The 25,447-nt window shown below is 42.0% G+C and overlaps 1 protein-coding gene across 1 annotated transcript in view; it reads right to left on the reverse strand.

Annotated features, from left to right (window-relative positions):
• The window catches only part of LOC110574333 (thiamine transporter 2-like), a 36,972-nt gene extending 18,839 nt beyond the window's left edge, over nucleotides 1-18,133 (reverse strand). Inside the window, exons 1-3 of the mRNA XM_044913440.1 lie at nucleotides 18,018-18,133; nucleotides 3,383-3,545; nucleotides 581-1,406 (exon numbers count right to left, since the gene is read on the reverse strand). Coding sequence (XP_044769375.1) covers nucleotides 581-1,406; nucleotides 3,383-3,532 — 976 coding nt within the window. The 5' untranslated portion in view covers nucleotides 3,533-3,545; nucleotides 18,018-18,133. The remainder of the gene's footprint in view (nucleotides 1-580; nucleotides 1,407-3,382; nucleotides 3,546-18,017) is intronic.
• Between the last annotated feature and the right edge of the window lie 7,314 nt (nucleotides 18,134-25,447).

Below are 25,447 nucleotides of genomic sequence, written 5' to 3' on the forward strand. Positions count from 1 at the left end.
AAATCCACTACATTGATTTCAAGATCTGTAGTCTATAAAGGGCCAGAGAGTAAATATTTTAGGCTTGCAGACCACATAACCTTCTTTGTTTTTATTTGGTTGCTTGCCTGGATTTATTATTTTTACAACCCTTGTCATATATTATTTTTTCCCCTTACAACCCCTTAAAAATGTAAAAACTATTAGCTCTGGTGGGCCATGGGCCATCATTTGCCCACCTCTATTAATGGTTTGCAAACCACAGTTTAACAACTAGAGTTACAGAGCAGTTAGAGAGGAAAGTTGATTTGGTAGGTTAACCTTAAACCATTCAACTCTTTATGGCCAAACCAGGTTCAGCCAGTGGGACACAAATTTGCAGTCCCTGTTTTTAGGGGTGGACAAAAATTTATTTTCCATGGATAGCTTTGTCAATCGTCCCTTATATTCATTGTCTCTTTTAAATTTTGTGTAAAAACTCTTTTCTTTTTTCAGAGTCTTTGGTATTCAGTATTGAAATCTTTCAACCAATCTATCTAAGACTATGATTTGGAAGAATATATTTCTTGCACATTGAAAAGATAAAGTCTGGTATACTGACCTCCAAATGTTGCAATAGCTTCTACTGCCCCATTATAGATTGTAGAACTCTGGGACGGTGCCTTGTAATCCCACAGGATTTGAACATAGTTCAAAACCTGGTTAAAACCTGCTGTGGAGAAGGCCCACCACAGGGACCAGTAGAAAAGTCGCTTTGAGGAGTAGCACTCCTTCAGATCTTGGAACCACTGCACAAAAACACTCAACGCTACATTTCGTGGCATCAGGCCACTCGACGGACCACCATCCAGGTTCCCTGAAATGGTGGGTATTTCTGAAGTGGGTTTCTCTCTGCGGCCTGCTGTGTTAACTTTGTAAGTTGCCTCTAACGCCATGTTTTTGTTCGGTGGCTTCCGTACTTCTTTGCTGGATTTTGCATGAAAAAACATGCTCTTCTTAGGCATTGGTAGGAAAAGTGATAAGAGAAAGGCCACAGAGACGGAGACCAAGGATATGACGTTGAGGTAAAAGTACGATAGGCTGGCCAGGGACACCAGGAGCTGGGCCAGCACCGAGGCCGCCGTGTAGGCCACCAGCGTGATGCTCCTGCAGTAGCCGCTCACTTTCTGGTAGTGTTCGGGGCTGACCACGCTGTAAATGTAGGCATAGTAGGCCACCTCGGTGGCGGAGACCATGCCATAGAAGAACTCCAGCACCTGCATGGCCTTCACTCCCTGGCCAAATACAAGCAGCAGCCAGGTGATGATGAGGCTGATCCCTTGCAGGATGATGACTGGCTTGTAGCGAACGTAATCGGTGAGGATAAACACGGGGAGAAGCAGCACCAGGTAAGAGTATGTCCAAATTGGAAAGATCTCATTGGTGATCTGTGAGGTTAAATGGGGAGGGTGTGAGGACAAAAGCACCAGAAGTGCAACACACCATAGATCTCTGACATATATATTATTCAGATGATATGTATCCCTCCTAGGACCTTGCTTGGCCCACGTCAATTTGATACTTTACACGAGTTTCTGACAACACAATGGAAAGCCATGGGAAACTGAAATTCAAGGAAACAAAGTGCCAAAATCATGGATATTCATAACATGTTGACTCCCTCCTCCAAGTATAAAGAAAGAGCAGTTATTGTTCTTGGTTATCTGCTTCTTACATTTTTAAAATGGAATATCATCCGCATAAGCCACTGAGGCTGGGAAAAGAGGCCATAATGCATATGTTAGGCTTCTCAGCTTTCCCAGGGCAGCGTAGGGCTGCTCACATGCTGTTGCCTGTCCTTTCAAAATAGTTGACTCTTCTTCAGTAAGGTTGAAAAGAATGTTTCAGTACTGGCAGAACCTGACCATATTTACCTTTGATCCACATCAGTATGTAAAATGTACAGACCATCAGGAGATCATCTGGGTGATCAGGAACACATAGGACAAATGACCAGTTCAAGACCAAATATCAGAAGAAGGAATGCTAGTCTGTCTTCTGTTCTGCATTCTCGGCCTTACTTTCTTGGGCTGCTTTGCAAAAGCCATGAGAAACCACTTAGTATCTCTCTTGTTTAAGTCAGCTTTGGCCACGGTTTTCCAGAAAACACTGGTGGTATCAGCAAATCATCTGAGCCCATCAACAGTACATAATTATTTTAGCTTCTATAAGCGGAATCTATAGTGGGTAGAAGATGATGTAAAGAAGGTTGGGGTAGAACCTCTTAAATCCCTCTCAAATCCCAGAGTCTCAGATCACTGACATAAACCTGCCAACTTACCGAGCCCAAGAGTATGTTTTGACCTAATCTGTGCCTGACTCCTTGAGTTCTCAGGTCACCTTTTACCTAAGTGTTCTTACAGTTTGGTAGAACTTCATTCTGGCTCTTCCCGACATTAGGTGTAGTCACTAACCTGGGAAAAGCTATGTTCCAGATCTGTTTCTTGTGACTATCTCTGGACTCTAAATCCAGTCCAGGGCTATCTCCCAGCCAAACCTGTTTGCACCTACTGGCATTCAAGATTGGCATGTGCCTTTTTTATTGGGAGGGAAAATGGTGGATTGGTTTAGAGGGAAGAGTTTCCTTGGAGTCTGGTAGGGACATGAGGATGTTTTCCAGGAGAGGGAGACCAAGGGAGATACAATTGTTATGCCCCATTTGCTGAATAACCAGCCCGTAAAATGGGTGTGACATTCTTTTCCTAAGGAAATTGAATCGATACAGTGCTTTGTCTGATCTTGTTATTGTTCAGTGACTAAAGTGGCAGGTCTCAAATTTTAACATGTAGCCAATTCACCTGGAGGGTTTGTTAAAAACCAGACACTGAGACTCAGTAGATCTGGGGCGGGGCCTGAAAACGAACATTTCTAACAAGTTCCCCGGTGATGCCCTTATACTGGTCCACGGACCATGCTTTGAGAACCACTGACTCATCGGCTCCTTAGGATTATATCCTATGACCTGACTAAAAGCTGCCAATGGCCTTAATGTTTATACATAAAGAGGAAAAAAACCTTCAGAGGATTTTTTCATATGCTTTTTCCTAACATTTCCCCTCCAAATATTATACTCTCCTCTAAGGTTTATGCTTATATCTAGGTATGGCTTTATTTTAGGTTCATGATAATAAGCAATGACATCCAGGAGTATTGTTTTTGTACAGCTGAAAGGTTGTTTTGAACTCACCCCATTTGTGTGGTAGGAAAGAGTTTTATATTTTCACATGACAAATGCACACAAATCATTAGGGACAATTTGTTCACATTTGAGATGGTAAGAAGTGCGGATACTTAGCTCCTACCCAAGGCTTAAAACATTGGTTCTAACAAGGCAAATCTAAGATAAGCATGTTAGTAAACTTACCATGCTGAGGCTTATATTTTTATCTGGTCCTGCTAAATAAGGTATGACAAATGGCTCTGATGGTTTCATCATGGAGAAAAATCCAAAGCAGCAGAGGTTTACTGTGGGAAAAACCCAGGAAGGGTTTGGTGATGTCCGGCAACAATTCATGGATGGTTAAACTCTTGGAGAAAAAAGAAAAAAAAAGCAAGTCAGAAGATTGATGGTTTCTTTTCATAAAACTTGTGTTCTCTTCCCCATGCTCCATTTGTCCTTTGGTCTTAAAAAATGACAAAAAGAAAATCGTTGTGACAGTAAATATATATCACACGTCAAAACACAGGGACTCAAGTCTTGTCTTTGGGTTTTTTGGTTTAAAGAGAAAACTAATGGTTACTTGAAAACACTGCAGTAAGGGGGTTAAATTTCATATCAGCTGGAATGGCGGGGTCACTGAAGAAAAAAGTACTCCCCAGTATGGCAAGCCAGTGGGTCATGCTCTCCTCTAATCTTTTCCAGTAGAAAGAAGTCAGGGAATTTCTCCTCAGGCAGAAATCTGGGCATAAGATAAGACTGGTAGAATTTTGATAAACATAGTTGCTAAGCAAACATCTGCTTCATGCCCCCCATCATGAGCCTATTACCCTGTGGTAGTTGATGGACTGGAAATTCATTTTAATGAGTGCTTTAAAATGGTGAATAAAATAGCCTTTGGGGAGTGAAGATTTATAAAGCAGATAGACCCCTTCCTTTATCTAAGAATCAAACTCAAGGTGAAACTTGGGTTAGCATAAGAAGGCTCCAGTAATTTGAATTGTCACCCACCCAGGTGATTTGACTTGTTTCTGATACCAACCTTCAGAAGAATTACATGACATCTAGACAATATGGTGTCATGGATGAAATTCAACAGGACTTAAAAGTATTTTTCTGAGTTGATACTTAGCTCTTGCTCTGTTCCTCTTTTTCCCCACTTATGTTGTTAATACTGAAACGTGAGAACTTAAGTTCAGGAGGATAAGCCTTAAGTCGGCTGACTGAGGGAAGACACGGGCCGCCCTTAGGAAAGCAATGGACTGCTCAGAGAGAATGTCACTCACTCAGTCATTGACCATTTCCTGCCTGAAGCTTCCCGACCCTTTCCAGCTTCTCTCCTGCCTTCTTCTATGCTTCCTCTCAGTTACAGCCCTGGCAAAGCAGTGTGGCAGGACAGTAAAGGGCAGGGCTCTGGAGTCAAGAAGGTCCAAATTCTTGCTGCTACTCACAAGCATGTAAACTTTGGCAAGTTACTGGACCTCTTTGGTACCTCAGATTTCTCATCTGTAAAATGGGGATGGTAAGACCTACCTCGTGTTGGAAAGATGACACGCACTAGTACATGTTAGAACGATGCCAGTCAGTAAGCACACACTATGCATTCTGTAGAAGGCATGGCTTTGGAGGGCACTGAGGTATCGACAGGCACATCTGCCCGTTAGCCTGGCAGCTCCATGGGGGCGGGGATTCATTTTTGTCACCGAGTCTAGCACACAGTCTTACATATCAAAGGTCCCCTGGAGGGACGCCTGAGTGGCTCAGTCGGTTAAGCGGCTGCCTTCGGCTCGGGTCATGATCCCAGGGTCCTGGGATCGAGTCCCGCATGGGGCTCCTTGCTACGCAGGAAGCCTGCTTCTCCCTCTCCTGCTCCCCCTGCTTGTGCTCTCTCTCTGACAAATAAATAAATAAAATCTCAAAGGGCTCCTGGAAATGTTTGTTCAAAGTACAGCCATTGGGCCAAACATGGTTTTCTAACTGACCAGAACAGTTCAAATAATAATGAGGTATTTCCCAAGTGTTCTAGTTACTTAAAGTTGTTCTCAGGAGTGGGAACCGCAAGCCACTGTTTGCTTCTCAAGAATATGGAGATTACTCTTTTTTTCCCTAAAGATTTATTTATTTCTTTGAGAGGGGGGAGGGGCAGGGAGAGAATCCCAGGCAGAACTCCCCCTCCTCCACCCCTGCTGAGCGCGGAGCCTGACGTGGGGCTCAATTCCAGAACCCTGAGACCATGACCTGGAGCCAAAGCCCAGTGTCGGCCACTTAACCAACTGAGCCACCCAGGTACCCCAGGAGGTTGCCCCCAGAATAGTTTTGGAATAACGAACCGAGGATTTCCGGGTGAGAAGAACACGGCGTTGGCAGTTGAGCAAATTCAAATCTCGAATCCACCTCTTGAGTTGTATAGTTCCTGGACAAGTTTCTTAATGTGCTGAGGCCTCAGCTGTCCTCACCTGGGCAGGTGGGGAACTTCCATTCCACCCACCCCGGATGTTGGCAGCCAGTTCGTCAAAGGCTGTTGAACTCAAAATGAGTGGACTGGTTGGTCTGACTAGAATATGGGCTCCGTTACCACCACAACGGGAAGATTCACGTGACAAGTGATCATGCGGAGAAAGAGCTACAACAAATCCTCTTGAATGTGAAATCCGGACTGCTGCTGTGAGGACGGGCTCCAAGCTGGCCCCCTGCTGGTATCCTCCCTTATTGCAAAGGGACAGTGTGTTTTTATTTTCTCTGCCGGCATTGCCCCTCTGAATTGAACGGCTTTCTTTATGGCCTGTGGAAAACTAATGGCTCCCTGGGAAGAACTTTGAAAACACAAGGCATACACTATTCCCTGATATGTGGTCTCCACTGAGATTGAAGGGAGCGAAGAACCCAACATGATAGATGCAAACATTCTTTTCTTAGACCTCTTTTTCTAATTCTAAGGCATTTCCCCCTTTTTAAAATTAATGGCGAGGTTATAGCTTTAAAAAGAGACAAATACTGAATTTACAATCTCAGGTTACCCTAGGGGTGTGATTGTTAATAGTTCAAGCAGGTGAAAATTCTTAGTTGATTTTTAACCTGTTGCTCCAAAGGTCATTGGAAATCAGTTAAAACGTTACCAAACAAACGCTCTGATTTGCTTTTAGTTATGTCAAATGCAAATTTCTAGTCTTCCGGAGGAGGACACGGGTGCATTGAACACAGTGGGCTTCTGGTGCAGGACACAGATCTACCCCAGGTGCTTCAGGTGGGCAGTTCTGCAGCTTTGGGGCCCTTGCTGTTTGAGGAGCAGGTGCACTGCCATGACTGGGTGGGCATTTAATAAGTATCCCAGCTATTACCATGATGTGGACCTTCTGATAGATGTTTTTTTCTGTTGTACTTAACATAGCTGGCTGAACTTACTCAAATTCCTTTGCCTCTCTGAGTCCCACTGATTAAAAGAAGGCAACAGTGATCTACTTTATTATTTGTGAGGAGTAGATGAGGTCAACAGGAGAGGACTCGGGGCATTGCCTAACACAATAAATACCAGTGTCTTTCCCTGGCCTCTCTTTGAGAATCTGGTCTAGTCCCAGTGACCCAGGAAATCACAACACCAATGAATCACTGATAAAGTAACAGCTCATAATGTTAGACCCAGCTAAGTTGAATTGTTGATCATCAGTACACAATGTGGGAATAATTTCAAAATTAATTTGAGAGAATAAGAAGAACTGAAAGAGTAAGTTTACAGTTTAAGATCACATGGGAAACTATTTCTTTAAGGTCTTAAATTGTCTAAAAGCCCTTTATAAATACTAATTACATATGAGAGATCATAAATCATACTTACTTGCCTTTTAATCAGACCTTTATGGTCTGCCATAAAGGGAACATTTGATCAGTTTAGTTAGGTTCTGTACGAAATACATGCTGTCCACACCTATACTTCTCTATTTAGATGTTTTACTAAATTCATTTAGATTCTTCTCTAAATTAGTGAACATTTACCGTACATACTTTTTAAAGAATTAAGAGAAAATGATCTCTATGTTCCAGCTCACCATGACTCAGTATTAAAAGTGTGTGTGTGTTTTTTTTTTAACCTAGATGACTTAAATCAGCTTTCCACGTCAACATTTTCCATCTGAACCTTGCTTTGCCCTTTCTAACTAGCTGTGTTGGTTAATACACACTGACCATGTAGACTCCTCATTTTTAATGGTGATTAGACAGATTTCTTTCTAGTTGACCTTCAGCGGTCATTTGGATGCTATCAAATAGGGAAATAGGGACTCATTTCAATGGCATGGTTCCCTTACACCCAGGAAATCACAAGGATTAATGGATTGTTGATACCAATTTTGGTACTGGGAAGTATGTGGTGCTGTAACAAACACGTAAAAACATGGAAGTGGCTTTGGAACTGGAAAATGGGTAGAGGCTGGAAGAATTTTGAGGTACTTGATAGAAAAAATTTAGAATGCCTTGAAGAGTTTGTTGGTAGAAATATTGCCGTTAAGTACAATTCTGTTGAGGGCTCAGAAAGAAGAAGGGAGCGCTACAGAGAAAGTGTCTATTGTCTTAGAGAAGACATATTTCATCAGGAACAGAATGTTGCTAGAAATATGAACGATAAAGGTGCTTCTGGTGATGTCCTAGATGGGAAGGAGAAACATGTTAATGGACACTGGAGGAAAGGTGATTTTGTTCTAAAATGGCAAAGAATGTGGCTGAATTACATTCTGTTGTTGGAAAGAGAGTAGAACTTGTAAGCAATGAATCTTGCTTGGAGATATTTTGCTTGGAGAATTCCAAGCAGTGTTGAAGGTACAGCCTGGCTTCTCCTTGCTACTTAAAATAAAATGTGACAGAAAGAAAAGAAATCAAGGAAAGAACTCCAAAGCAAAAAGGAACCAGCACTCAAGGACTTGAAAGATTCTGAGCACATCTAGATAGGATATTTTATAAACAGCGCCAACAGTGTGGCTGGACCATCATTTGCTAAAGAGCTCAGGTGTGTGGCTGATGGATCCAGTCAACCATCTTAGCAGAAGCCAGAGATGGAGATGGGGTTATCCTGGAAAGCTCCATGGAGGATCCTCTAGTCTGATGGTTTGGACCTCTGTGAATTGCATGGGAGTCTGACGGGTCTTTGAGAATTTTATATTGGCAGAATCACTGCCAGCCTGGCTTAACAGGGGCAGAGGCAGCATGAAACGAAAAAAGAATGAGTCTGAGGGCAGAGGCACAGATGCAGAAGTTTGGGCTGATGAGACCCCCTCAGTCCAACAGGGTGAAGCTGCTGTCCTGTCAGGCCCAGAGGACAGAGCATCGAGTCACATGAAATTATTCTCAGGCTTTGAAATCTAATGAAACTTGCCTTGCTAGTTTTTAAGACGGGCCCTTTACCCCTTTTTTTCCTTCCAATTTCTCCTATTTGGAATGAGAATGTCTACCCTATGCCATGATAATTGTATTTTGTAAGCAGATACCTTGTTTTCTGGTTCACAGATGGAGGGGAATTTTACCAAAGGATGAATCATACCCTAGGTCTCACCCATAGTGATTTATATGATTTAGACAATGAAATTCGGGACTCTGAAGTGATGATATTTAGATGAGAGCCTGGATTTAGAGTGGGTACTGGGATGGTTCAGATGTTTGGGAATGTTTGGAATGGGGTGAATATAATTTTGCATGTGGGGAGGATGTGAATTTTGGGAGGCCAGAAGGTGGACTGTTATGGGTTGAATTGTGTCCCCTCCCCAAAAAATATGTTGAAACCCTAATTCCCAGTACCTCAAAATGGAACTTACTTGGAAACAGGGTTGTTGTAGATATAATTAGTTAAGATGAGGTCATCCTAGAGTAGGGTGGGCCTTTATTCCGATATGACTGAGATACTTATAAGGAGAGACACAGATACAGAGACCCACAGGGAGAAGGTGACCATGTGCCAACAAAGGAAAAGATTGGAATGATGCATCTACAAACCAAGGTAAGGATTGCCAGCAAACACCACCAGGTTGGCAGAGGCAAGGAAGGCTCTTCCCTACAGCTTTCAGAGGGAGAAGGGTCCTATTGACACCTTAGTTCTAGACTTCTAATCTCCAGAACTATGAGAGAGGCAATAAATTCCTGATGTTTTAAGCCACCCAGTTTTGTGGTGCTTTGTCACAACCACCCTAGGAAGCTGATATTGATTCTAATACACCTAATTTGAATTTTTCACATTTAAATTCAATTAATTAACATATAGTGTATTATTATTTCAGAGGTAGACTTCAGTGATTCATCAGTTGCATATAACACCCAGTGCTCATCACATCACGTGCCCTCCTTAATGTCCAGCACCCAGTTACCCCATCCCCCCACCCACCACCCTCCAGCAACACTCAGTTTGTTCCCTAGAGCTAAGAGTCTCTTGTGGTTAGTCTCCCTTTCTGTTTTCATCTTATTTTATTTTTCCCTCCCTTCCCCTTGTAATTTAAATTTTTGATAATTTGGACAAAATGTATGATATATTACACATTTAAAATTTTTCATTAAATATATTCTATCCTGGATTTCCTTGTATTCATACTTTCATTATTGTTAACCATAAATAGAATAAGTGAGTATTTACGTAGTGAAATTTCCCAGTTCGTTTTGTAGCTACCTATAAATATCTTCAGCTAGGTAATAAACATTGGTTATACTCCATATGGTGGTGGTTCAAAAAACTGAAGTGTTCTCATCATATATGAATTGCAGAAATGATAAAGGAGTGCCTCACTCTTTTAGGGTCACCCGTCTAAGCAGACTGTAATTTTAAATAAAAATTTATAAATTTCCCTAGCACTTAGTCATTACTCATAAGTTTATTTTATATTGACTTTCCCGCTGAGATACTGATGTTTATAATGTTTATAATGACGGCACTCCTTTTTACTCGGTCTGTCTTCTTTACCAAGTTATCAAATTTTAGAAACAAGTGTTTCTGAACTTGAAGGTGTCTTAAAGGCAAAGAAGGTGTCTTTTGTACAGGAAGCTGATGTTCCCAGGGCCCCTTTGGTTGGGGCCAACAGAGCCCTCATTCACCCCAAGTAGTCAGGAAGCCTTTGGGGAAGGAAGAAGAAAGAAAGGAAAGAAGAAAGCCAGTTTTGTTGTAGTTGTAGTAAAATTGCTCTAACCCATTCACGCCCCCGTATTTGGTCTGCCTGGTCTGAACAGAGCATAAACTCAGCATGGCGGGCAGGAAAAAGACTTATGATGGAAATACCATCTTGTGTATATATTAAACACAGGCTGGAGTTACAGGGTCTTCACCACTACTTCACAAGCAAACCCTATGTTTTACGATGGGCATTACCATTACAGAAATTTTCTTTTAAAGAAAAGATGACCAGGTTCATTCTAGAACCTGCTTTTGTCATTCATGGCAATGCTACAGATAAATGGGGTCCAGTGGTATTGTTGGAATGGGTATAACTCACATTGAGTCTGAAAGGATGGCAGAAAGTGAAAATTGCTGAACGAATCCTAGGTAGAGAAACTCCTCTGTGAATTTTTGGTTGTCAACAGGCTGTTCCAAGTTCTTTTTTTTTTTTTCTTAATTGAAAGCAACATGGTACTCCCACCTGTGGGTGATGGGCTGAGTTGTGATTTTCTCCTCATCTGGAGAAGGTGTTTAAACACCGACCGTTGGGTCTCTTCCCCACTTACTGACTCAGCAGGTCTTGGCGGGGAGGGGTTGAGACTGAGAATTTTCATTTCTAACAAGTTCCCAGGCGATGCTGACTGACGGTTGGGGACCTCACTTTGAGAGTCAGCTTAGCAAACAGCAGTTAGGTCCAACTCTGAGGCTGGAAGTTTGAAAAGAGATTTCTGTAGTAGTTTTAGCTTTACTCTCTTTGAAGATTAGACACTAGAGGGCAGTGTGATCCCGGTACATGGAGACAGCCGATGATGTCACATCAAATCCAAACCACTACATCAAAAACTAATGATGTACTGTATGGTGACTAACACAAGATAATAAAATAAAATAATAAAATAAAATAAAATAAAATTAAATAAAATTAAATTAAATTAAATTAAATTAAATTAAAAAAATCCAGACCTTTGCTTCAGCCCAGGCATCTTTGATTTTTATCTGCTTTGTTTATTGACGGTTCACGTAGGAATTTATTATTTTTTTTCACATAGGAATTTATATGTAGAAAGGTTCTACTGCCAAAAGTAAATTTAAAAGTTGTTCTCTCTCCAGTCCCTTCTTTTTGAAGTCCTGGGGCCTGCTAGCTGGACAGCAGGGGCAATGGGGGTGTGTGATTTTATGTCCCATTATTCAGACAGCTTTAGTACTGAAAGATAAATTGGCTCCTTAGCGTCCGCTATTTCTAAAAGTGTTTGCAATGAGCTCAAATTCTATTCATAACAGAAAGAGAGTTTTGAGACCAAATAAGTTCAGAAGCATTGGGTTAAATAAAGTTATATGAGTTCCTTTGCTGGAATGTTCCTCAGAGTCTTTATTTGTACGTTGGAAATCCTTGTGAAGAGGATGTAGAATGCAGGGCCACTACGAGTATTTGGGAAAGAAACACCAATCTGGTCCTAATTCTTCATTTTTCTAGAAGTAGAGACCGGAAGATAACATGGCTGCTGGGTAGCGACAGGGCCTGTCTCTTGAGTGCGGCTCAATGTACTTGCCACGGGAAATACCTACAGGCCTGTGTGCAATGATAGTGCCCACGTGGGTCAAATGTGCTTCCTGTTTGGGGCCGTAAGTCTTCCTAGCCCACCTGTTGGAATACTCTTCCTCCAGGTGCCTGCAGGCTGCGCCCCATACCTTCATACAGATGGTGCTCCAAGGCCCCTTTCCAGACAGGACTTCTCAGGACACCCTGTCCAAAATGTTTTGTTTTGTTTTCTTCTGTCACTATTGCTTTGTCACCACTTGCTATATATTAATATGCTTAATGGTTTTTGTTCATCTCTTCCTTTTAAAACAGAAGAGCCAGAGACGTCTTGGTGTCTACTATATTCATATTCACTCGGTGCTCAATTAGCATTTTTTGGATAAATTACCTAGTGCTAGCAAAGTATATAACCTAAGATTGATTACTGTATCAGTCAGGGTTCTCCAGAGAAATAGAATTAATAGGAGTTATATATGTTATGGGTTAAAATGGCAAAAACCAGTGTGTTTTATAAAATAGTTCTAATAGGACCCAGATAATCGAAGTGCTATAAGAATTTACAGACAAATTTCCACTTGCATTTCTGGGCTTAAAAGTACAATATTTGACACTTTCTGGTAATTGTTTAAATTTAATGGCATTTTATTTGTATATATCCTGGTATGTTAGAGAGTATTCTTACAGGCTTCAGGAAGTTTGGGTTTAAATGTTATTAAGGTGATGGGTATTTACATTTATCCAAAGGCCTCTCTGAGAAGGAATTCTACCCTGGGTATTACTGCAATTAAGGTAACTGCCTTGGAAAATACTGGCCACTTCTTTATTTCCTATCTTCCGAATCTCACAGGAGTGCTTCTCATGAGCAGACTAACCCGACACCATACGGGGAAGCAAAGTCGAGCAGATGTCGTCCCATGCAGGAAGGAGGAGGCCCTGAAAGGTGGCGATGGTGGTGGGGATGACATCGAGTTGCCAACAGACAGAGAAGCACAGATATTGGTGAGGTTAACTAACTTAAGATAAAATCCACCCTCCGGAATTTGAGAAAAAAGGCAGAGGATCATAGGGGAAGGGAGGGAAAAATGAAACAGATGAAACCAGAGAGGGAGACAAACCGTAAGAGACTCTTAATCTCAAGAAACAAACTGAGGGTTACTGGAGTGGAGGGGGGTGGGAGGGATGGGGTGGTTGGGTGATGGACACTGGGGAGGGTATGTGCTATGGTGAGCGCTGTGAATTGTGTAAGACTGATGAACCACAGACCTGTACCCCTGAAACAAATAATACATTGTACGTTAGTAAAAAAGAAAAAAAATTAAAAATAAAAAAATAAAATGAATAAATTAAAAAAATAATCCACCCTCTGAGTAGACCTCCCCTGTTCAGCCTCACAGAGCTTATCTTCTCTCCTTGAATCACAAGGTTCCCTCCTGCTCCACGGACCATTGAGGTAATCGAGCAGGGAGTGAGGAGTGCATACGTGTGTGCATGCGTGCATGCATGTGTGTGTGAGTTTGTGAGTGCATGCGTGCGTGTGTGAGTACGTGAGTGCATGCGTGCGTGTGTGAGTACGTGTGTGCATGCGTGCATGCGTGAGTACGTGAGTGCATGCATGCGTGCGTGTGTGCGTGAGTACGTGTGTGCATGCGTGCATGCGTGTGTGTGAGTACATGAGTGCGTGCATGTGTGTGTGAGTACGTGTGTGCATGCATGCGTGCGTGTGTGAGTACGTGAGTGCATGTGAGTACATGAGTGCGTGCATGTATGTGTGTGAGTACGTGTGTGCGTGCGTGCGTGCGTGTGTGAGTACGTGTGTGCGTGCGTGCATGTGTGAGTTCATGAGTGCGTGCATGCGTGTGTGTGTACGTGTGTGCATGCGTGTGTGCGTGTGTGTGAGTACGTGAGTGCGTGCATGCGTGTGTGTACGTGTGTGCATGCGTGCGTGCTTGTGCGTGTGTGAGTATGTGAGTACATGCGTGCATGCGGTCTTAGATATAAAAGAAACCCCGAAAATAGATGTGATGTGTTAAAGAACTCGTATGTTAGGTACCCAGCTTCTGGTATTCTTAGCTGGAGCAGCGCTGTCTACAGTGAGAGATACAAGTTTCCGTAAGTGGGTTCACACTCACTTGCTAGTAACAATCAATGAATCCTCTGGTAATTTCACTTTGAAAGGAGGTTAGATATACTGTTCAGCATGGAAGATGATGTTCCCTGGAGAAGAGTGAGTAACCTTGGGTGGAATCTCGGCTTTCTGTGGGAGAAGAACTTTGGGAGGGATGACCTTCCAGATGTGGTCATGTTATCCACCACGCTCTCTGCCCCTTCACAAGGTGCGCCAACATGAAGATTGATTTATTTGGAGACCTATTAGATTGATTGTCCTTTTCCTCGAGCTAAAGTAAATACTGATCCAATTTATATCAATAAAGCTCTTACTTAAGCAGAGTAGGTGGCAATAAAAATCAGAAACAATTACATCAATGAACAAGAATGATGACAATGAAAAATATTTGCTAGTGGTTAAATTGAGATAACTGCTTTCCATTTACTTCTACTTCACAGAAAGTAGGGATTTGCTCTTCCATAAGGAATGCTTTTGGGGTTTTCTAGGTCTTTCTTGTGTAACCGATGAAATGACTGAGGAGCCATAGATGAGCCTTACCTAGAGTCATCTGTTTTCTGTGCTCCTAGAAGCCCACGCTCTTCTTTCATTCCTTATATTTCTGTCTAGCCTGACCCTGGGTTGTTTGCACAACTCCATAATTGAACTTGGAGCTGAACTTCAGGTCTTTTCTTCTCCATGACTTTCATGGACCTACAGCTATTTCTACTATCCTGGAGATGTTGAAATTCCTCTGCCCTCTGAATTTTGGTTTGAGAAGACCAGAGTCAACCTAATAGAAGAAACACAATTGCCCACTTGGTGGGGATGGGAGAAGACCCCAGCCTTCTTCGAGAGAGGAGGAGAAGAATAGGCAAAAGTGCTGGGATTGGGCAAGAATATAGAAATGGAGATGGTGATATTGAGAGAGAAGGGGGATGGAAGTTACTCCTCACAGCTAAGGAGAGCGATAATGCTGCTAGTATTTTCCAGGTTCTTGAGTTCAAATACCAGCTCCATCATTTTCTAGCTGTGATTTTGGGTGTTTACATGTGGTAGTTGATACTGTCCTTGATCCTCCACGCTGCCTCCAGACAATTATTCTCAATCCTTTGGCAGAAAATAAAAATGTTCATTTCTTTGGAACTCTCTTAACTTGACCACTTTCTCATGGTCTAGTTGCTGATATTCACTGACTTGCTCATCTCTCTTCCTCCGCCTTCCAAATCCTTGGCATCAATTCTTCATCCCAAGTCCTGCTATTATCTTACAGTTCTTCAATATCCATCTGAAATGCATCTCATCTTCCCAGTTCCTCAGTCTTCTCATTTCCAGGGACTCCTTTTTCCATTCTGTCTCAGCTCCCCATTCTCATGGCCACACCCTATTCTCTCTCTAATAAGGGATCTCGTCAACTGGCTCTATCTACAACTACCTCTTCCTGCTTATGTCATCAGCTACCTTGATTGTACCATTCCTTAGCTCCATTGGGATGTCTCTGTTTTGCTTCCAATATCCCAGCCTTCTCCTTTCCTTCTTTCCCTTATAATTTCTACAGTAATCATACAAATGCCCTAAATTCCATTGTCTGTCCATGTTTTGATCACATCTGTGTGGGAAAAAACCTCATCTTAAAGTTTTTTCAGAGTACATTTTTTAGCTGGTGATTTTGCATTCCTGATCTTATCTATTGGACTCAAAACTGAGTTCTCCACTAGGGCTTTCCCCTTATTCCATGGAGTTCCTAGAGTGCCCTTCCAAGAAGGGGTATTGTAATCTCCTGTATGCAATTTCAGCTGCTACTCAGAGATCTGGATTCTGATGCACCCCACCCCGAAGCTGAGGACCACTCTGATACCTCCGCACAGACTGCTTTCCCAAAAAGAGACCACCTGAGTGCCAGGTCGGCACACTACCTGGGTTAGTGCTGCACAAGGGGGGTGTGGCAGGGCTACATGGTTTAAAAGACGTATGCACACAAATATCTGAAATTCTTCAGCCCACGGAAGTCTCATCCCCTCCATACCCCCTGGAAGCCCCCTGGATAGTCAAATACAACCTGTCTTCTTCTGATACCTCTTTAGTTTGAATAACCACCTGCAAATATTACTTCTGGTGACCTACTTGAATCCGGCTGTGCCTGTCTGTCCACATTTCCTGAGATTCCAAGTGCTCAGTGTGTACTCCAAGTATGCAATTCTCTATCAAAACCAAATCAATTCTTCCTAACCCATACTATCAACAAGCATGTAAAAATAATACCGCTGGTAGGTGCCATTGACCCTAATACCTGCTTAGGCAGGCATTTATATGACATGCTTTCTATGCCTTGTTTTTAATCCTCTGAAAAGTTCACAAAGTAGATATTGTCTCCACTTGGCAGTTGAGAAAGCAGACATTCCAGGAGAGAGAATGTGGCTGGCCGAGGGTCATGCAGTTTAGAATCCAGTTCTGTAAGGATGCAAGGCTTGAACTCTTCTTCTACCTGCTGGGTGGGGCATGCTAGTTTTGTTTCCTTCTCTCATCCCTTTCAAGTTGGTCCATGGTCCTGTTTACTTTCTCCTCTGTCCTTTGCTGGCTACTCCCCAAATTAGAACTGTGTGGCGTACAGCTTAAGGTTGCCATGTAAAATGATGGACATTGAGGTGCATGGGTGGCACAGTTGGTTAAGCATCCGACTCTTGATTTCGGCTCAGGTCGTGGTCTCAGGGGCGTGAGATTGAGCCCCTCCTGCCCACCCCATGTCCAACTCCCTGCTTGGCGGGGAGTCTGCTTGAGATTCTCTCTCTCTCCCTCTGCCTCTCCCCCTATGCACATGAGCATGCTCTCTCTCTCTCTAATAAATAGATAAATCTTAAAAAAAAATAAAAGGATGAGCATCATTAAATGTCACGTATTACCCCAACTGATAATAAATGTAGCATGCATTCTCTTTTTCTTATTGAAGTATAATTGAGATCCGATATCCTATTAGTTTCAGATGTACATCATAATGATTTAATATTTTTAGACATTATGAAATGATCCTCACAGTAAGTGTAGTTACCATCTGTCACCATACAAATTTATTACAATCTTATTAATTATATTCCCTATGCTGTATAATACATTTCCATGGCTTATTTATTTTAAAACTGGAAGTTTGTACCTCTTCATCCTTCCACCTGTTTTGCCCATTTCCAGCCCCTCCTTCTCTATTTATTTTATGTATCTGTGAGTCTGTTTTGTTTTATTTATTTTGTTTTTTAGATTCCACATATAAATGAAATCATACAGCATTTGTTTTTCTATGTTTGACTTATTTCCCTCAGCATAGTACCCTCCAGATCCATCCATGTTGTCGCAAAAGGCAAGATTTCATTCTTTTTATGGCTGAGTAAGGCAGCATGCATCTTTGAAATCAGTTCAGTGGACATTTACAGAAGTTTTCTTTGGATCGTTTAAGCCCCCACAAGCTGTTCCTTGGGCCAAAGAGATCCTGTACTATTTCCTGCTAGTGACATCTACCAGTGTCAGGCTTTCAGTGATGCGGCGCTTCCTGCCCGTCTGTAAAGCTTCCTAAATTGAAAGTTCAGATGGAAGGGGAAGAGCATTCACATTGAGAGCTGGCTCTATCCCGTGAATGCAATGAGGCTTAGACCCCCTTCTTGTCCCTGCTTCCAGAACCTCCTGATCCAGCTGCTGCTGGTGCTGCTTAGCAGAGTTTTGAAGGTTGCTTCAAGGATGCTTTGCCTTTATTGTTACACCTAATAGTACACAATTTTGAGTAAATGTTGCAGCCCTGTCCAACCCTGGGCAAATTCTAAAAAGCGATGACATTTAAATTATTATTTGACTCACGTACCTTCTCCATAACAAGGAGTAGAAATCAGAATTCTATACAAATTATTATTTTGCTATTGCCCTCTCTATTCTGACACAATTTTTCCCCCTCTGGGATGAATAATTTATTTTACTCTGTGAAGATGAAGCAAGAGCGGTCCTGTATTTGGTGAAACCAGGGTCTGAAGCAAAAACTAGAAAGGTGTCTTTTCATCAGCTGCTTCCTCCAGCAGATAAGTAAAACGTGTGGGCTTACCTTTGTGGAGAGGAGGCTTTACGCAAAAGGAGAGCATTAGTCAGCAAAAACCCCAAAATTCACAAGGTGAATGCGGCTTTCTGTCCTCTGTTCCCCTGGGACACAAAGCCAGCTGCCATCAGCTGCGATCTCAAAGTTCCGGTCTGTAGGGCAGACCTGTAACACCTGTCGCACATCTTGATTGAGCAATGAAGCACGCCGTGGCACGCCGTGGCACGCTGCAATCCTCAGCAGACAGGAAGGAAGGACCAGAGTTCATTATCACAGAGTAAGGAGGCCTCCGCCTTTGCATCGGCAGAGAATTGATTTCTCCTTGTATTAAACACAAATCACTGCTATCATATTAACAACTGCTTGGAGAAGCTAAGTTTTTGGATTTTCTCAGCACCTAATTTTGTGAGTGGCCAGAAGACCAGTCAGACACATTCCTGCTGTTACTTGACTAGCTTCCTATTTTAATCTCACTCCCCGGGTCTCATCCAAAGTCCAATTTTCTTCCTGGAAACAACTCATCGGGTTGAATTTTTGAGTGCACACACTTGCCTTTCTCTTCCATGATATTTGACTTTAATTCCTATCTCCAAAGCGTGATGCATTTTCCCCCTTCCATTTCCTTTGAGAAAGTCTCCCTTTCTAGGATCTCCAAAGCAACTTGGTCTCTCAGGAGGAAGATTCAGGCATCTGCCTCCCTGTATGGATACTGTTAATGTGCTGCCCCCATTTGTTCTGCCGTATCACCTACAACCTGTTTTTGAGCCACTTCCTTCCAGACATTTTCCGCTGGCTCGCGGCCAGCATTTTTCTTCCTCTATGTGGGTGTAGCTCACAGGCTGGCATTCATCCGCCAGCCAGCACTGTGGAATTTATATAATAACCTCGAAGCTCACATGCATGCCTAGTTTAGGTCAGTTGTCCTTACTATCGTTTTGAAAGATAGGAAAGGAAACAAAAAGAAATGACAAGGTTCTCATTTTGTGTTTAGTAGAAGGGAACAGAGTGTGGGATGTGCCTGCCCCCAGATACTCTATGAATTTGCTGTGGGTACTGTAGCCTCCCCCGACCCCCCAAGATTCATCCCTTAGCTTTCTTTTTTTTCAAATTTAAATTCAATTAGCCAACATACAGTACATCATTAGTTTCAGGTGTAGTGTTCAATAATTCATCAGTTGCGTATAACACCCAGTGCTCATCACATCACGTGCCCTCCTTAATGCCTATCCCCCAGTTACCCCATCCCCCCACCCACCTCTGCTCCAGCAACCCTCAATTTATTTCCTATAGGGGCGCCTGGATGACTCAGTTTGTTAAGAGTCTGCCTTCGACTCAGGTCATGATCCCGGGGTCCTGGGATCGAGTCCTGCGTCGGGCTCCCTGCTGAGTAGGGAGCCTGCTTCTCCCTCTCCCTCTGCCCCTCTCCCTGCTCATGCTCTGTCTCTCTCTCAAATGAATGAATAAAATCTTTTAAAAAAATCCCTTAGCTTTCTGAGTCACCCTGCCTGTGGAGGAGAAACTCCAATGTGATACTTCTAGTAACACTGTCTGTCAAGTGGACACAGCTAAGTTCCCTAATATTGTTTTGCCCCCCATACTAGCCTTTTTTTTTTTAATTCTGAAGGTTTGGAGGAGCTAAACTGGTGAAGATAAATTTGTAAATGACTTGCTTCCTGTTGCCCAAAAGGTCGACATTATTTTGGCAACTATGTTTTACAACCTTCTTTATAACCCACCAATTCCTACAGTGTCCCTAGAATAAACTCTGACTAGAAAGTTACAGACTGACCCTGGGGATACGGTCTACCAAAATGGGACATCTGACAATGGAAATGTAAGCATTTAGTTAAATTTCACATATCTTCACATAAAATAACATTTTAATTTGCTCTTTAGTGTTCAAGCAGGAAAACCACAGTAAATTTAGATAAAGCCAGCATATGTTGTTCTAATCCGGGCCAGGATCGGCTGGAGCAGAAGCTGACTCTAGAGGAAGTAAGGAGAGTTAATTTCTGTTTCTCTGCTGCAAATAGAAAAGGAAAAAGCATGGTTTTTTGAAGCCTTCTGATTAAAAATAAGCTAATTGTAGGAGCTGGAACAATGTCTGGTTCATACCAAGCACTGAATTAATTATTAATAAGAGGTGTTACTACTTTAGATGGAATCTCCACTAGGGCAGTTCAAGGTTTTCAGCCTAATACAGACAGTCTCTTCTCCTTTTCCATTAGTGAAACGGCTATAGTTTCCAAAATTCAAAACGTATGCTCTGCAGTGTCATTAGGCAGTATCAAGAGATATTTGAATTGCAACTGTCCTAGAAAAATGCTACTAATGTGGTTTCTCAATCAAAACTCAGGCAGCCCAAGAAAATGTGTATGCCTGGACATCTCACATTTAGAAAAATAATTATTACTATTAATATCAGCCAAGACTTACCGAGCCTTTACTGTGTGCTGGGCACTCTTGGGTACTTGGGTACTTGATATACTCATAGCTCATTTAATCCTCACAAAAATCTTATGAAGTAAGACTGCTCTTGTCCCCATTTTATAGATGAGAACACTGGGGTGCAAAAACGTGAAGTAACTTTCCCCGAATCATGCAGTGCACGGGAATATTTTCAGCGGGGCAGGTTGATGGCATGAGCCCAAATCCCCGGAAGCTCCATCAAATACCACATCAGACCATCCCATTCCTTCTTGTATTGTCAGGGAGACAGGAGTTTGGCAAATTCAACAAGCTCCCTTTTCTCAGTTCTGCTTGTTTTTATTCCTTTCTGGACAAGTTCCGCTCTCTGCCTCTCCCGTTCCCGCATCAGAGATTGCCCAGCTCCGAGTCCTCGGAGCCATCTCCCTCCCCGCCAAACTGTCAAGGCATAGTCCGGACACCGAGGGCTACACCCCACTGAAGCCAACTTCCCCTGTAAAGTCAAACAGAGACTTGATGTTTGGATCTAGATCTTTTTGAGAATATGGGTGGCAGGGGGGAAAAATGCAAGCCAACATCTTCCTTCGAGTGCCATGATCGAAGGAACTTAATTCAGAATTTCTTTAGATTTTTGTGCTCAGTGGTTCAAAGCTCTAGAACCACAGATTTAAAGAAGACTCCCAGGGCAGCCTCCCACCTGACACCTAGACACCACCTGAACCCCCCCTCCCCACCTCCAACTCCCCACAGGTGATATTTTTCTGCCTCTGCAAGAGTAAAGGGACACCCAATGGTCAGGTCAGAATGTTGTTGCTTTCATCTTGCTTTTTTACTTTTCAACTGAATATGAGCTGTTTTGATATGTAGGAAATAATCTATGCATCAGGAAAGGACCAGATGCTGTCGAGACTCTAAAGCACATTTTCCCCAGTTACCTGATTCTAGCTTTTCATTACCAGGTAAGCTATTTTCCAGATCTGGACATTGCAGATATCTAAAAGCAACATGAAATAATTCTTATGGACAAACATGCAAGTGGATTCTGTCTAGTAGAGGGACCATCTTCCTTCCACGTGGTAAAAACTCTGTTTCCAGTAAGGATATAAATGAGAAAGAACTCTAGATTCTTCTCTGGATGTTGGAATCAATAATAAGGAAGAGGCCATTTGTCAGGGGTGGGGATGAGAGAAACAGGTAAAGGGGCTCAAAAGGTTAAAAGAAATTAAATAAGTAAAAAATGCGGAAAAATGAGGAAAACCACCCGAAGTGATTCTGCCTGTATTCTGCTAGGGCAACAGGGTGCATCTGTCACCCTGGCCAAGCTGAATGGTAAGTGTGGGAAGCAGCCCTGCAAGCTCAGAGCTGCTGGGCAGGCCATGGCCAGGCCTCGGGCCACCCCTCCCAGACACGTCATTTTTCCACGAGATTGGCAGGCACTTCCCTTGGACCTTTCAACACCCACTACCGTGTGCCTCTTCCCTAAAGACCGGTAACCCTGCTTATTTGTCAAATGCGCACCACGTGCCTCTTCACGTGACCATTTCCTTAAACCAGATCTAAATATTTCACTTACATCAAGGGCTAAGTATAGACAAAGGGCAAGTGCAAACAAGCAAGAATCATAACCTTTTTCTACTCAGAAATGGTTACTCTCTTGCCATTTCTGTCCCCTTACTCCTGTTATTTATGAATTCTGTTTCTGTTGTTTCCACGAGTCATTCTACGTACAAAACAGAACATTTAACGTATTTCTCCATAAGGTAGTCTAACCAGTCAAGAAACCCCACACCTTACAGCAAATCTATGTTTTAATATTAAAAAACCTTTCTGTTTAATGATACCAAATGAAAAAAATTTCTTTTCAAAATACTCTTTTGTCAGGGCACCTGGGTGGCTCAGTCGTTAAGCGTCTGCCTTCGGCTCAGGTCATGATCCCAGCGTCCTGGGATGGAGCCCCTCATCGGGCGCCCTGCTCCGCGGGAAGCCTGCTTCTCCCTCTCCCACTCCCGCTGCTTGTGTTCCCTCTCTCGCTGTGACCCTCTCTGTAAAATAAAATAAAATCTTTAAACAAACAAACAAACCAAAATACTGTTGTCTTCTGCGTTTTTTCCTTTTAATTATAGATGTACATTTAGGTTATTCATGTATATTACAAAAAATGAAAAAAAATTCAGAATGGTTACATGTGAAAAATAAAAATCTCCAGATCCTTATTCTTCGATGCTAACATATCCCAAGAGGCGAAACACTTTTTAAAAGTTAGCATTTCAATTTTGTTATGGGTAATTTATGTGGTGCAAGCATCAAAAGCCATGGAAAGATGCCACTCCCTCCCACCCCCCACATTCCTCATTACTCCTTAGCAGGTAATTGTAATTAGTTTTGTTTGTCCTCCCAGAAAAGTTGTATGTGTACATAAGCTGATATAGGTACTTTTCACCTTACTTTTGCACAAATGATGAGCTCCCACATTCATTATTTTGGCATTTGACTTCTCTCCACTTAATAATTTATTTTAGAGCCTTTTATCACTATGTAAGAATCTTCCTCATTTTTTTTATCCAGTTAATATTATTACAAGTGAATATATTGGTGTACCATAATACATTCTCCCTGTTCCCATGTAGCGACATTTAAACAGTTTACAATCCTTTGTTCTCAGAAACACTACTGTAATGAAAAACATCTGTGTGAGTCATTTTCCAGGCAGGTAGTACATCGGTAGGGTGTATTTCTTTTTTTTTTTTTTTAAGATTTTATTTATTTATTTGAGAGAGAGAATGAGATAGAGAGAGCATGAGAGTGGGGAGGGTCAGAGGGAGAAGCAGACTCCCCTCTGAGCAGGGAGCCGGATGTGGGACTCAATCCCAGGACTCCAGGATCATGACCTGAGCCGAAGGCAGTCGCTTAACCAACTGAGCCACCCAGGCGCCCTGACTTGCAGATCTCTGTCTTTTTTTTTTTTTTTCCAAGATTTATTTATTTGACAGAGAGAGACACAGCGAGAGAGGGAACACAAGCAGGGGGAGTGGGAGAGGGAGAAGCAGGCTTCCCGCTGAGCAGGGAGTCTGATGCGGGGCTCGATCCCAGGACGCTGGGATCATGACCTGAGCCGAAGGCAGTCGCTTAACCAACTGAGCCACCCAGGCGCCCGGTAGGGTGTATTTCTATGAGAGAAATCTATAGGTGGGATTTGTAATTGTGTGAGTGCAGAGTTTTCCTTCACAGCAATGAAGCTAATTTATATTCCCATCCGCCATCTTTGAGACTGCCCGCTGCCCCTTTCCCAGAGAACCAAGTGTATTGTTACACTTTTGGATGATTTTCTAGTCTGCCAGGTGAAAAATGGTATCTCATTGTACTTTAACAAACATTTCCCTCATGAGTTAAACATCTTCTACATGTCTGAGCCATTTGTATTTCGCTTTCTCTGAATTCCTTGGTCACATGATTTGCCCATTTTCCTATCAGGTGACTGATCTTTCTCTTACCAGTTGGTGTTGGTTCTTTATAAATGAGGGAAAGCAGCTTTGAAGTGTTGCAATATTTACTCCAGATTATCGTTTGTCCTTTGGGTTTGTTTGCAGTGATTTTTCTTCTACACGTTAAGTTTAGTTTTATGCTGTCAGTTCATTTTATTAAATGACTTCGAGGTTTTATACTACTTTAGAAAGATTTGAGGTTATACAATAATGTTACATGTTTTTTTTCTAGTATTTTTGTGGTTTCAGTTTTGTTTTATAACTGTACATTAATACTAGATATTACATATGGATGGAGTTATTCTATCACTCTTGGGTCCAACTTTGTTTTCCTTTGAAAAAAATTCCAATTTATTAAATATTCCATCTTTTTCTTCCTTTTGTATGAGATGCTATCTTAATCATAGTCTAACCCATTAGGAACTAGGGGTTGATTCAGAACTTTCTACTCTTTTCCAGTGGACTGTCTCTTCATGTTGCTGTTACTGCAGTTGAGAGTTTAAATAGGATTTTATTCTCTGCAAATAATTTAATGTAATTTTCCCACTTGACAAAGCATTTTCTTGGTTCTTCTTTGTTAACTTTCCAAATAAAATTTAGAATCACCCTTACAAGTCTTAAAAAAAAATGCTGTATTTTTTCCTCTGAGACAGTATTTAACTTATAAATTCATCTAGAAAGCAGGATCTTAGGGGAAGAGAGGAAAAAATGAAACAAGACGAAACCAGAGAGGGAGACAAACCATAAGAGACTCTTACTCATGGGAAACAACCTGAGGGTTGCTGGGGGGGGTGGGTGGGTGAATGGGGTAACTGGGTGATGGACACATGTAATGAGCACTGGGTATTATATAAGACTGATGAATCACAGACCCGTACCTCTGAAACAAATAATACATTATATATCAATAATAAAAAAAGAAAGCATGATATCTTTATATATTTTTTCTTCCTAACCAACAACAAGATAGGCTTTTCCATGTGTTTAGGTGTTATTCTGTAATCTATAGAAGTTTTTGCAGGCATATTCATATATGCCTTACACATTTATTAAATAGATTACATGTAATTGTTTTGTATTATTTCTGTCCTACCATAAATTGGGTCTTTTACTCCCATGCATCTTCTAAATGGTTGTTGTATCATGAAGGCAGTTGGTTTCTATATACTTACTTTCTGCACTGCGATCTTAGTTTTTAGTTGAGTCTCCTGGGTGTATACTTGTGTCTGGAATAGTGATAGTTTTGCTTTCTCTTTTACAGTTCATCTCATTTTCTTTCTTTTGCTTGTGTAGTTGTGTTGGCTTATACCTCTAGTACAATAAATTAAATAAGGAGAATAATAGTGATCATCCTTTCCTTGGCTTTGATGTAAGTAGGAATCTCATTAGTTTTCCCTACCAAGTAAGTGTTGGCTTTGGGGCTGAATCTTATTTTCAGTCCAGTAACCAAATTTTAGAATTTGGAGAAAAGGATATTTGAAACACAAATTTTGCATCAGCATTCTTTATTTCCATGGCAGACTGCTCCAT

The sequence above is a fragment of the Neomonachus schauinslandi genome, chromosome 3 (assembly GCF_002201575.2).
Source record: "Neomonachus schauinslandi chromosome 3, ASM220157v2, whole genome shotgun sequence".
In the NCBI taxonomy this organism is placed as follows: domain Eukaryota; kingdom Metazoa; phylum Chordata; class Mammalia; order Carnivora; family Phocidae; genus Neomonachus; species Neomonachus schauinslandi.